Source organism: Podarcis bocagei (genome assembly GCF_964188305.1).
Source record: "Podarcis bocagei genome assembly, chromosome: 2".
Classification (NCBI taxonomy): Eukaryota; Metazoa; Chordata; class Lepidosauria; order Squamata; family Lacertidae; genus Podarcis; species Podarcis bocagei.
Genome location: NC_138126.1, coordinates 67006512 through 67018664, shown reverse-complemented (window position 1 = coordinate 67018664; position 12153 = coordinate 67006512). Strand labels below are relative to the sequence as shown.

The 12153-nt window shown below is 37.8% G+C and overlaps 1 protein-coding gene across 1 annotated transcript in view; it reads left to right on the top strand.

Annotated features, from left to right (window-relative positions):
• GALNT10 (polypeptide N-acetylgalactosaminyltransferase 10) overlaps positions 1–11006 on the top strand; it is a 34768-nt gene extending 23762 nt beyond the window's left edge. Inside the window, exons 8-12 of the mRNA XM_081181121.1 lie at positions 4735–4842; positions 6110–6331; positions 7651–7767; positions 9499–9648; positions 10738–11006. Of these exons, the coding sequence (XP_081037247.1) occupies positions 4735–4842; positions 6110–6331; positions 7651–7767; positions 9499–9648; positions 10738–10905 (765 nt within the window). The 3' untranslated portion in view covers positions 10906–11006. The remainder of the gene's footprint in view (positions 1–4734; positions 4843–6109; positions 6332–7650; positions 7768–9498; positions 9649–10737) is intronic.
• The last annotated feature ends 1147 nt before the right edge of the window (positions 11007–12153 follow it).

The following is a 12153-nucleotide window of genomic DNA, read 5'->3' as shown; positions in this document are numbered from 1 at the left end:
ACACTATTTGATCTGCAGGAAATAAGAATACTTCATTCATCTGCCTACTTGCACACTGTATTGCAGAGTTTTATTTCAGGCCAAGGATGATAATTTATGGTGGGTTAAATTCACTCTAATTAAATCCCAGCAGAAGTCGTCCTTTCTTTGTATTGTTCAACAGAAAAAGATGTTTCACTGAATTGGTGTGTTTTCAGGAGTTATGATAGATTGATGCTTTCATCTGTGGCTGATAGAAATTCTGATAAAGTAATAAGAATAAAAGATTTGTTCATTAGCAACAAGAACACAGGGTTTTTGAGGCCTAACAGCTATGAAACTTCATATTCAATTTCAAAACTGCATCTGTTTAAACATAAAAAGATGCTGCCTCCAAAGGAGCACAAAGAATCCACCTAGCACTTCTTCCAAGTAAAATAAATGGGAAATGTTATGTTTCAAAGACCAAATTTTCAACCCATTTTTGACCAACTTTCCCCCCTCCCTTCATTAATCTATTCCAGATTATTGCTAGGGAATTATTACTTGGGGAACTGTGTAAGAAAAGGGAAATTATCAGTTCCCAGCAATTCTAGGAGATAACAAAGGATAGTGTTAATTACTGCACTTATCATTTCATTTCTTTTAATGTAGGGAAATTCCTTTATATACTCACTGGAGCATGTTTGCGTGACATTAGGGAACCTAATTGTCTCTTGTCTTATGTAGCTTATAGGAAGGACCTGCTTCTCCAAAAAGATTCCTGTATCTTGAAAGTTTTTTGATAGCCTGCTCTGGATGAGGATGAAGTAGTCCTATGCAGTCAGCGGTTAAGGAGCTTTTACCTTGTGCTGGTTGCAAGTGAGGCCAGTTTTCTTCAGGTAGATTTTAGAAATGTACAATTTGTATTGCTTTTGATGGGAATTAGTTGAATTACTATAAAAATGTTTCCAAGTGTTTAATTTTCACCCAAAAGATATTTCTCTTTGCAAGATTATTTTTAAGGACTATTAGGTAGTGTAAATATAGCCTGTCCTCTAGAGCAAATGTTTACATTGAATAAAATAGGCATTTAAGTATAGACAGACTCATAGTTCAATGAGGATACCCATCAAGCTTGGAATGACAGCTATATTTTGAGATTTGATGCAGATCTCTGATTCTCTGCTTATTCTTGATCAGATTGCTGGTTGTAACATAATAACATGGAATCTCTATCCAACTTCTCTGATGGTTTTCCTATTTTGGCTTTGGATGTGAAGTCTTAGGGGATTCTACAGCAGTCCTGCTTCCTTCTTAGCTATCCACTTTCTTCAAGGGACAAACTAGACATGACATGGTTTTAAACTATGGAAAGGAAGAATACAAATAAAATTATGATGATGCTGATCATAAAATGCATGTATACATGTAACTTTTTTACATGTTTATGCTCTCTGGAAGACTTAGAAACAGAGTTTCTGTTCTCTGGAAGACTTAGAAACAGAAGAACCTTGCTTTTCAGATTTCTCTCTTGCTGCTTATAATATGTTTGCACTGGATTACATTTTTAGTGCTGTGTTTTCTACAGAGTTATTGTATATCACTGATTAATGCTAGTTATTACTTCTCATGATATTTTATTTCTCCCCTGTCAGAGCTGTGATTTTTATATAAAGCTAGCTTTTTTGTGCTTTGTACTATGAACAGTGTTGAATAGATTTTGTTTATATAGGCCTCTGCTTGGGATCAGTAGCTACACAGATAGGAATTTAGGTAGCTTTTAACTAGTTTGGGAGGGTGGAAGTTTAAGAAGTATGTAATCTATGGCACAATAATATATATGCTTTGGTTTATAATTTTTTTATTATACCCTACACCCTAACCACTACACAACATTGACTTTCCTCATAATAGCAGATAGTCTTGGAATGGCCAGTCTGATCTCCTTTCTTGTAAAATAAGACAAGCGACAGGGTGATTGCAAGGCATAAACAGTGCAATCCTGTTATTGAATGCAGATGGACAAATATTGGCATTGTTTAAGAGGCAACAATGAGCTGTGTGCTGCCTAACATACATAAAATCAGGAGTATCTTATCTATCTGCTAGTAGCTACTGTTTTCTACCAAGAACAGCTGCTTGATAGACACTTGCTATTTTTAATTTCAGTGCTACCTTTTTAATTCTTACCTTCTTTTTCCTTCTAGTGTATAAGGCTCTCTTTCTACCAATCTCTCTTTTTACAGATGAGAATGATAGTTTTCTTTATGCAGCTTGTAATGAATTCTGTCATCGCACAAAGGGGTTGCTAATAAAATGAATCAAAGCAGCAATGAAAATGAATAGGATGTCTGCTTTTGAAATTAGATTTGTATTCGAGTAGCACATTATCAGTTGAAAACATGAGTGTTTTTAAAAGCAGTTGTGCAGGGTAAGTGTGAGGGAAGGATATCTGCAGCACATTGACAGGAACTTATAAGCCAGTGGACAAGTAGATTGTGTAATCAGAAGTTGTAATTTTTAATATTAATGGAATGTGTTAATCCATAATGAAGATAGTTTTCTGAAATGCTATGTAAGTCAGACAACACTGGTTCCATCTTCTTAGATGTTTTGGGCTTGTACATATTGGGTGCTATCCAGTTTTAGTCAGGATCAGAATAGGCCCATTTAAAGTTACTGTCTATTGATTTCAGTGTGCCTATTCTGAGTATAACTTAGATGTATATCACCTGTTGTATTTTAATTTTAGCCTGTCCGCTGTTGATCTAATTTCTTTGCTTGGAAGTGTTCTTGTAGCTGTGAGACAATTATGGCCACACTGTGAAGTTCATGGGGGAAATGCTTTCCCCCAGTTGCTTTTGAAGATCCTTTGCCATCCAAGCATTTCTTGCGAGAAGGAGGCTTAGGCCCAGATGAAAAGCATCAATCTCTCAGGCTGATTATGTTCTCAGCTAACATAGCTAAACACACTCCTACCCTGGGTGGAGCTAGTATATTCACGTTGCCCTCAGCTACCCAAAATCATGCCCCTAAACATTGTTGTAACTGTTGCAATCCCCGCTGGAACCTTAGGGTGAAGGGGTGGTGATAAATTAAAATAATAATATTCAACTAATTTTTACTCTGAGTAGACCGATTTAAATTAATAGAGCAACTCATTATTTTCAGTAGATTTATGCTGAGTAAAATTTAATTGATTACCACCCAGTGTATCCATTAAGAATGGACTAATTAGTCGGTTTCAGTTCCTCTCAGTTCTTCATATTTCTTATCTTAATTCTTCTTTTGTCCCATTTTTACATTATTTCATAAACATTTTGGAAAATCCTACATGGAAATAGGCAAGCATTTTCACTTGCATTTCTCCTAATATAAACATTTTAATACAATTTTGTCTAACATATGTAATTGTCTAATATAATGCATTTTAAACTTTATTTCCATTAATGTGTACACCTCCCCCTAATACACATATTTTTATACATAACTTTAAGTTTGGGAACTGCATCCTAAAATTAAAAAAAAATTAAGGATAGCTGCATTTCAATTTGCATATTTGCTCAGTAAATGTGAATGAGGTAGGTTCACATTACAATGCTAACAATACCAATTTCTTCCCCATTCCTTGTATCCATTAATGAAACTGCCCATCTGGAAACTGCTCTTTTTGAATTCAAAAATTGATTCAGGGTTTTCACTTATCAAAACCAATGGTGAGCAGTACATTCTCACCACTGTTGAATTCATATTTGACAGGCAAGTCAAAGACTGCTTAATATTTAGTTTCCTCTACAGAATAAAAGCTGGGAAATGTTTTAATGAAACCTTTGTTGGATCATTAAAATGTTTACCTTAGCAAATCCAGCCAGACAATCCTTTTTAAGACATTTCAGAGCCAGTCTGTTAATAAATGGGCATGGTACTTTAATACAGATTATGTACATTATTAATCAAAGAACTTAAATTTAATAAGCCTACTGGAATGCATGCACTCAACACTACATCTGTTTCAATTACCTAGACTGGCAAAACTTATATCCATGTTTAATCTAGGTATCAAGGAAAGTTCCTAGAGAATGTTGGCACAGATTCAATGCTTCCTGAAGAGAAAATAATTTTGTTGACCCTTGTTGTTGTTGTTTAGTCGATTAGTTGTGTCCGACGCTTTGTGACCTTACTTGGACATAAATAGAGCCATAATTCTGCAAGTAGCATTTAGTTAATTTATGCTCCATTTTTAAAAAATAGTTATGCACTTTTGCTAATTTCAGGAATACATCAGCATATGTATTTCTGCAAAAGCAGCAGTGGAAGGGCATGTTGGCATTGTAGTAGAGTTACAAAATAGCAAGTAAGGTGTTGATGTGTGACCTAAAATCTTTAACTTTCTCCAGATAACTCTGAGATTGTTTCATAATAACACTACATAAGAGTCTACAAAAGTATTCAACTTTAGTAGTCATGTGTTTACATGTGCATTAACTTTCAGAATTCTTTGAACTACCTAAGCTACATACTGCTTTTGATTCATGCTAGGTTCATTTCTTGGTGTTGGATCTGGTGGTATTTTTATGTCACAGTGGTGACATAGTTTCAAAGATGCACAACTTTAAAAGCTTGAATAACATGAGGTCTGAATGCATTTATGATGTTTTAAAAATACTTTACTAAGGTAACAAACTTACTACTTGATATGACTTTGAAAAAGCTTTGATTTCCATCATATTCAGAAAATTCTGATCCGTGCTTACTCTCTCTGGCATCTGACAGGTATGGATGTGTGGGGGTCGTATGGAAGATATTCCTTGTTCCCGTGTTGGTCATATCTACAGAAAATATGTTCCTTACAAGGTTCCTTCAGGAGTCAGCTTGGCAAGAGTAAGAGCCTGTCTTGCTAAATTTCCTTTGTTCCTTGTATTCAGTCAAGATGCAATCTTCTAAAAAGATAGTGGGTGAGATGCATTTTTTAACATTAGTGCAAGAAGTTTGGGAGTTGACATTGTTTTGCAAGCAAATGATAGCACACAAGCTGAACTCTCACAAACCATAAAAATAGTTGCTCTAAGGGTTGCGCTACATCTTTCTGTAGTGTAGAGGTTGTCACATTTGCCTAATACACTGAAGGTCCCATTTCAAAACCAGACAGAAATAGGTAAATATTCTGGGGGAAGGGCCACAGCTCTCTGGTAGAGCATCTGCTTTTCATACAGAAGGTCCATGGCACCTCTCTGTCTGAAACCCTAGTAACCAGTTGCCAGTCATTGTAGACAATACTGAGCTAGATAGATCAGTACTTTGAGTCAGTATAAGGTAGTTTCCTTTGTTCCTGTTGTGAGATACTCATTGGATTAGGTTGCTGCACTAGATTAAGAACTGAACAAGGTTACGTATAACAATGGCTGTTGGTTGAGCTGGCTGCCACATTTTGATATTATCCTTTATCCTTAGCTTTCTATGTATTAAAAACCCATTAGCATGACAAACATCATCCCCCCAGTGAAGGGCAAATGTGTCAATGATAGGATGATTCCTTTAAACTGGCAGGACATCTGAAATCAGATTGATTCACATTAATATATTCTTCAGGATAATTCAAAATATGTACACATGAGGATCCTCATTGTTACTACCCAGAAATTAAAAGTTTGTCCTCTCGCATGAGTGAATTTGTCCTCTCACGTTGGTGAATTTTCATATGCAAAGATGAGTGCTTTTATTTGGTATTCAGAATTACGTATTTTAAAGGGTAGATACTCCCTCTGGTGGGAAAAGACAGTAACAGAAGAAGAAGAAGAAACATGACTGAAAAGGCTTCTCTCTCCCTCAGTCACAATTAACTACCTAAATTACACAATTACTTTTCAAGTTCTTTTTGATGAAATACAGTAGATGCTCAGGGCCCAGTTTAATTCAACCTTTATAGAATGTTCTGGTTGTCTGACTCCTTGGAAGAGCAGTCGTCTTACTGTACCATCTGATTGGGTTTGGACTTATTAATGTAGTATTTCGAAGTCCATAAAGCCCTTTATGCATGCCTCCATGTAAGGCAGCTAATTAATCTCTCATATGTGGATCCTGTATAATTCAAATTTATGGATATGCTTTTTTTCAATTCTTCATTTCAAATATATTGTCAACTATGTAGAACCTGAAGCGTGTTGCTGAGGTGTGGATGGATGAATATGCAGAGTACATTTACCAGAGGAGACCTGAATATCGGCATCTGTCTGCAGGAGATGTGACTGCTCAGAAAGAACTTCGCAGTAATCTCAACTGCAAAAGTTTCAAGTGGTTCATGAATGAAGTTGCTTGGGACTTGCAAAAGTTCTATCCACCAGTGGAGCCTCCAGCAGCTGCCTGGGGAGAGGTTGGTTTATTCAAGAAATTCAGCTGTATCAAGAAGTCCCAGCCATGCCATGGTGTATGGTTGCAGATCAAACCACAGGATTCCCAGTACCCGCTGAGTCCATCTTTGAGTGAAATTGTTGTGCATGTTTACTTCTGTACATACTTGATGGTGCAGAACTTTACAGAAGGGATGGGAAACCTGAGGCCTTCCCAAAGTTGCTGGACTTCCAGCTCCCATAAGTGCCAGCCAACAGAGCCAATGGCCATGTATGATGGGAGGTGTGATCTAACAACACCAGTTTCCATATTCCTGTCATGCAGGAATTTAGTGAATGTATATGAATATGGCTAGAAAAAGTTGTTTTCAATACACTTCAGAATCCATTAGCAGAAAGACGATAACTTTACTAAAACTATTGAAAACAATACTTCTGAGGTATGTTTGCTGCTTAAGATTTACTTACTCTGACAGCCCATTATCAGGTTTAACCCTGACCTAAGTAAATCCAAGGCTTTGATCATTTCTTTTTTAATATCACTGCCTTCACAATTCTCCACTGAAGCCACTTGTTAACTGGCTCTCAAGCTCAGATGTGTATTCAACATGCTTCTTCTTTTCCTTTGAAACACAGAGCAGATTGTTCTAGATCCCTTTTCTTGGCTTCTCAGTTCTTGAGAATTCTTGTCACATCCACACACATACATATATAGAAATCATATTGTCTTGTGTCTTTGCATTTATGCCAGTGTTTGCTATGGGATAGCATGGGGGCTGCCTCTATTTCAGCCCCCTGTTTACGCACATTTAATATGTGTGTGACAATGTATATGCACATCGCACCAAACCCAGAAATGACCTGGAAACATCATAAAGACATCACTGAAATGTCACTAAAAGGGCAGAATGGGGTGTTTGCAGGCTTTTTCAGTGCATTTCTATTATACGCGATTTCAATGACATGCGCGGTGCCTCAGAATGTAGCCCCTGTGTAAGCAGGGGGCCAATCCAGCAGTTCAAAAGCACACCAGTGCAAGTAGATAAATAGGTACCGTTGCTGTGGGAAGGTAAACGGCGTTTCCGTGCGCTCTGGCTTCCATCACGGTGTTCCGTTGCACCAGAAGTGGTTTAGTCATGCTGACCACATGACTCGAAAAGCTGTCTGTGGACAAACATCAGCTCATTCAGCCTGAAGCGAGATGAGCGCCACATCCCATAGTTGCCTTTGACTGGACTTAACCATCCAGGGGTCCTTTACCTTTTACCTGTACTTCAGTTTCCTTGACTGCCACTATGTCAAGAAGTTAGATGCAAAGCTAATCAGCAACTTAATCTTTCAGGTCCGTAATGTAGGAACCGGCCTCTGTGCAGATACCAAACATGGAGCCCTTGGTTCCCCACTACGGGTTGAAGCCTGTGTGAAAGGCAGAGGAGAAGCTGCCTGGAACAGTGTGCAGGTATTTGCATTCTTTTTTATAAATATCTCATTCTTAGTGTTTCCACGGGCAGTTTTAGAAAGAACTACTTCATGCAAAGTATGTATTACTGAAATACGACAATAGCTTCACTAATGTAAGACTAAGAGGGGGTTTGCTAGGGGAGTAGAATGTAATCTGCTGGTCTAGATAGTACACAGATGCTGATTATCAAGCTGAAGGCCTTGGTATGTAAACACACCTGGGGTGCAGGAGATGAGTACTTTAAATTATTTGCATGAGTGCTGTGGCAGAAAACCAGTATTATCTGGAGCCAAATTCTGAGGTGAATAGAGAGGAGGCAGACAGGAAAAGGTTAATAAGACACTAGTCATGCAACTGTACTATGCACTGACATTATCATTTCTAAGTATCTTCTGAAACACCATATTAATGAATCTGCTACTATATCCAGTGGCCACTTAGTGTCGCAGGAGGTATAATTAACACTCCAGTGGATGCTAATGAGAGATTAAACTGGTTAGGGAATATTTTCACTAAATATTTTCATTTTCTTATGTATAAGATGCTAGAAGTGACAGCTTTATTTGAATATAATGTGTAAAATGAGAAGTTGCTGACTACCATTTCAGTTGCCTGGAAATGGAAAATTAAACCAACTGACTTTGAAACTACCATATTTTTCCGTGTATAAGACTATATTTTTTCCCTATTTTTTCAAGTTTAAAATTGGGGGGGGGGTCATCTATACACTGATAGTGCATATGGGAGATTTCTTTATTTGGAGTCCCCAAAAATAGGAGTCGTGTTATACACAGGGACGTGTTATACACAGAAAAATATGGTAAATCCAAAAGGCCTGCATGAGTTTTATATGCACTTTATGTTGAGTTGTAAAAATTAATGTGGATGTTGAAATATATTTTTGGTCTAATTCTTCCATAAAGAGATTTCCTTTGTTTTTTATTAGTACTAACAGTAGCAACACGAAGCAGTTGCTTCCATGTCCTCTCATTACTGAACTGGTGTGGTGGTACTTCCAACTCCAGAGATATTCCTGCTGTCCTCCAAAAGAATACAAGCCTATAGAGCTCCAATAACCACACATTGTAGAACTGCTCTTGCAGTAGTGAATCTTGTTGTCTCTCGTTTTTCTTCCTGTTGTTAAATCTTTCAGTGCTAGTCAGTTTCAACTAAGGGAAATTACTGTGGCAGATTGTTGGTTATGGTCAGCTGGGTTTTGCTCCAGAGTAGACTCATTGAAATTAATAAGCTTGATTAAGTTAGGTTCATTTTATTCACTTGGTCTGAATAAAATTTAAAAAGCACCCTATATTAGTTCCATTTCTTTTCTTCCCTTATATCTATTTTTTTAACTTCAAAGTGGCTCACAATATTTATAAACATACAATAGATACTTCAAGAGCCACTCACTTAAACCAAACCAAAATCAATCTGCTCCATTTGAGCAACTGATGTTCTTTTCCACAGGGCAACTGGTATTAGATGGCCTGGGGGGGCGTCATTTGCAGGCTTCCAGTTCAAACACAACTGCCATTGTAGAGCTCCTTTTCAGTGTTTGCGTTTCTTAACAATGCCACAATTCTATTTCTGTATTTCCTGCCCTGTCCTAAGGAGAGGGTAGTTGTTCTTCACATTGAGTAGTACTGAAGTGCAGGGATGCATAAAACAAAGAAGTCTGGATTTTTGTCCTCATCGTTTGTTCTGAGGGTTTGATGTTTGTCCTAGCAGGTGTTCACATTTAGCTGGCGAGAGGACATCCGTCCAGGAGACCCCCAGCACACAAAGAAATTCTGTTTTGATGCTGTTTCCCACAACAGCCCAGTGACTCTCTATGACTGTCATGGAATGAAGGGAAATCAGCTATGGAAATACAGGAAAGTGAGTGTGTTATTACTCAGAATGTGGAAACCATTACTTCTGCATTATGGTTACCTGTAATATCTTGAAAAATATTCATATTGTAATATTTTGTCCCTATGTTTGGGACAACATGTTAATTGGAATCCCCTTTTTATTAAAAGAACAATAGGGCATAGTAACATCTCTACCAGAGATAGCAAATAAACCTGCTTGTTGTAAGTGTACCATATAAAGTGGTATTCAACTGTTCCATGGTAGGAACTTTTCCTATCATGTCACTCATATATTACTCTTCTACTTGAGAGCAGGGGGGCTTCAGATATTGGACTTAAACTCCCCTCACCAAACTCCCCTTAGCCAAACTAGCTGGGGCTGATGGGAATTTGAGTCCAACAACAACAACTGATGGGCCATAGGCTTTGAAAAGTTTATCCTTTTTTAAAAAAGGAACAAAGACCTGGGATTATATTCATGGATGGCAGAAATACTCAAAAGCAATGATAATTGCAGTATCTATAAAGTACAAATTTCCACGATACAAAATAAGGAATCGTAAGGCAGGCTTGGGTAAACTGTTGTCATGAGGGCAAGACATCTTTGCAAGGAATCTCAGGGTTCAGATCTCATCATTGACCCCTGCTTCATAATATCAGTGAACCCAATTCTAGCATTCTTAAGCCACATGAAGAAGTGTTGAAGTTCAGTGAGGTGTAGCCCAGACATTCCAGTGCCTGCTTCAGAAAGATTTGGATACAAGCAAGTGTTGAAGACAAGGACAATAAGTTAACAATATGCTTGCGCGAAACACTATTCCAAGTGAGGTCTAGTGGATAACCTGTTTGATTTTAATAAGGGAAGAGTGATTTTCTTTATCAGTACTCATTTTTTTTATATCAGTTGTGAAGATAGATATATTTATTTAATTAATTTGTTTGAAATTGCTTAGCTAAAGCAATGTACAATAAATGTGGAGAAATGCTACTAAAGAAGAGCTGCTGTTAGATGATAAGTGATAAAATGACAGATACATTTTTCTTTTAAAATGCTTTCTGAAGTCTGTGGCATATATTCAAGTACAGCAAACTGATTTCTAATTTTCATCCTTAGGACAAGACTCTTTACCACCCAGTAAGTGGCAGCTGCATGGACTGTAGTGAGAGTGACCGAAAAATCTTCATGAGCACGTGCAATCCTTCCTCTCCAACACAGCAGTGGATATTTGAACACACAAATTCAACAGTCTTGGAAAACTTTAACAAGAATCTTGATCTTTAAAGACTATCTATATGTATATATTACAGCTATAATTTTTACAGGGGAGATGACAAATTTTTTAAAAGAATAATTTTTTAAAAACAATAAAAGGGAAAATCTCAGGAGAGGGTGTGACTATCAGGCCAGTCTTTACTTTGATGATGCTGCATCCCATTAACAAGATGTCTAGAAATCTATATTGCTATAATTACACCACAGATTGAAACCTAGTTCTCTAATGCAGGACCGTATCCTTTCATAATCTTCTAGTTTTTCAGCTATTAAGGTCACATCTAAGCCTGCGTATTTTTCATAAGGGTAATGTGCAACTGTCATGAATTCTGCACCACATTGTCTCAAAGCCAAACCCTTAGATCCATACAGCAGCCGAGGATTAGTGTTAAGATAATGCATATCTCCAGTCCAGATGGTTTAAGAGCAGTGTTGGCACTGGCTTTTTACACTGACCCTTAGTTTTGGTGGCATGAAGTTGTTCATTGCACTGGAGCTCTTGGATAGAGCCGTTCCCTACCAAGAGAGAGGTTTGCAGTTGGTGGACTACAAACCCCGTGGGGATTAGCTGCATGAGGAACTTCCAACTGCAGCCCATCCCCTGTCAAAAGCTAAATGCAAACCCCTTTCAACAGGCATCTTCCTTTGCAGCCCAGCTTGAGTTCAAACATAGGAAGAAGAGAGTCAGAAAGGCTCTTGGAGTACACTCCCAATTCATTCATTTGAAGCTGGGCTGCCTGACATGGCAATGTCAGCTTATTGGCAGGTGGGTGGCCCTACCCACCTGTCAAAGTAGTCTACCTGGGAGGGGAGGGGAACTCAGGATCCCACCCACCAGACAGATCCTCTGCCAGACCCCTGAGTTAGGCAATATACCTGTTCATGGACATATGACTTGAACTCAAAAGACCCAGTTATACAAACAGAACTAGGGCTAAAATTCTAAGATCACTCCATGAAATTTAATTCCCCAGTAACATGGGTGAGACCGACTTCCAAATAAGTGAAATTCTTAGTGTTTAACTTTACCTGTTAACTTACCTGTTAAACCAACTTATAACATCCAGCCACACCTGGGACTGTATGCACAACAATATCCTGCAATAAAATGACAACTGCAGTGCTCTACAAAAGTAAAGGATTCATACAGTGCAGCATCTTTCACAGCTTAGGCCTCCCTGCATCTCATTCCAAATGACTTAAATGATCATCTTTAAAATCTTCATTGAAAATAACTGGAGTGTGATTCCTGTCAGT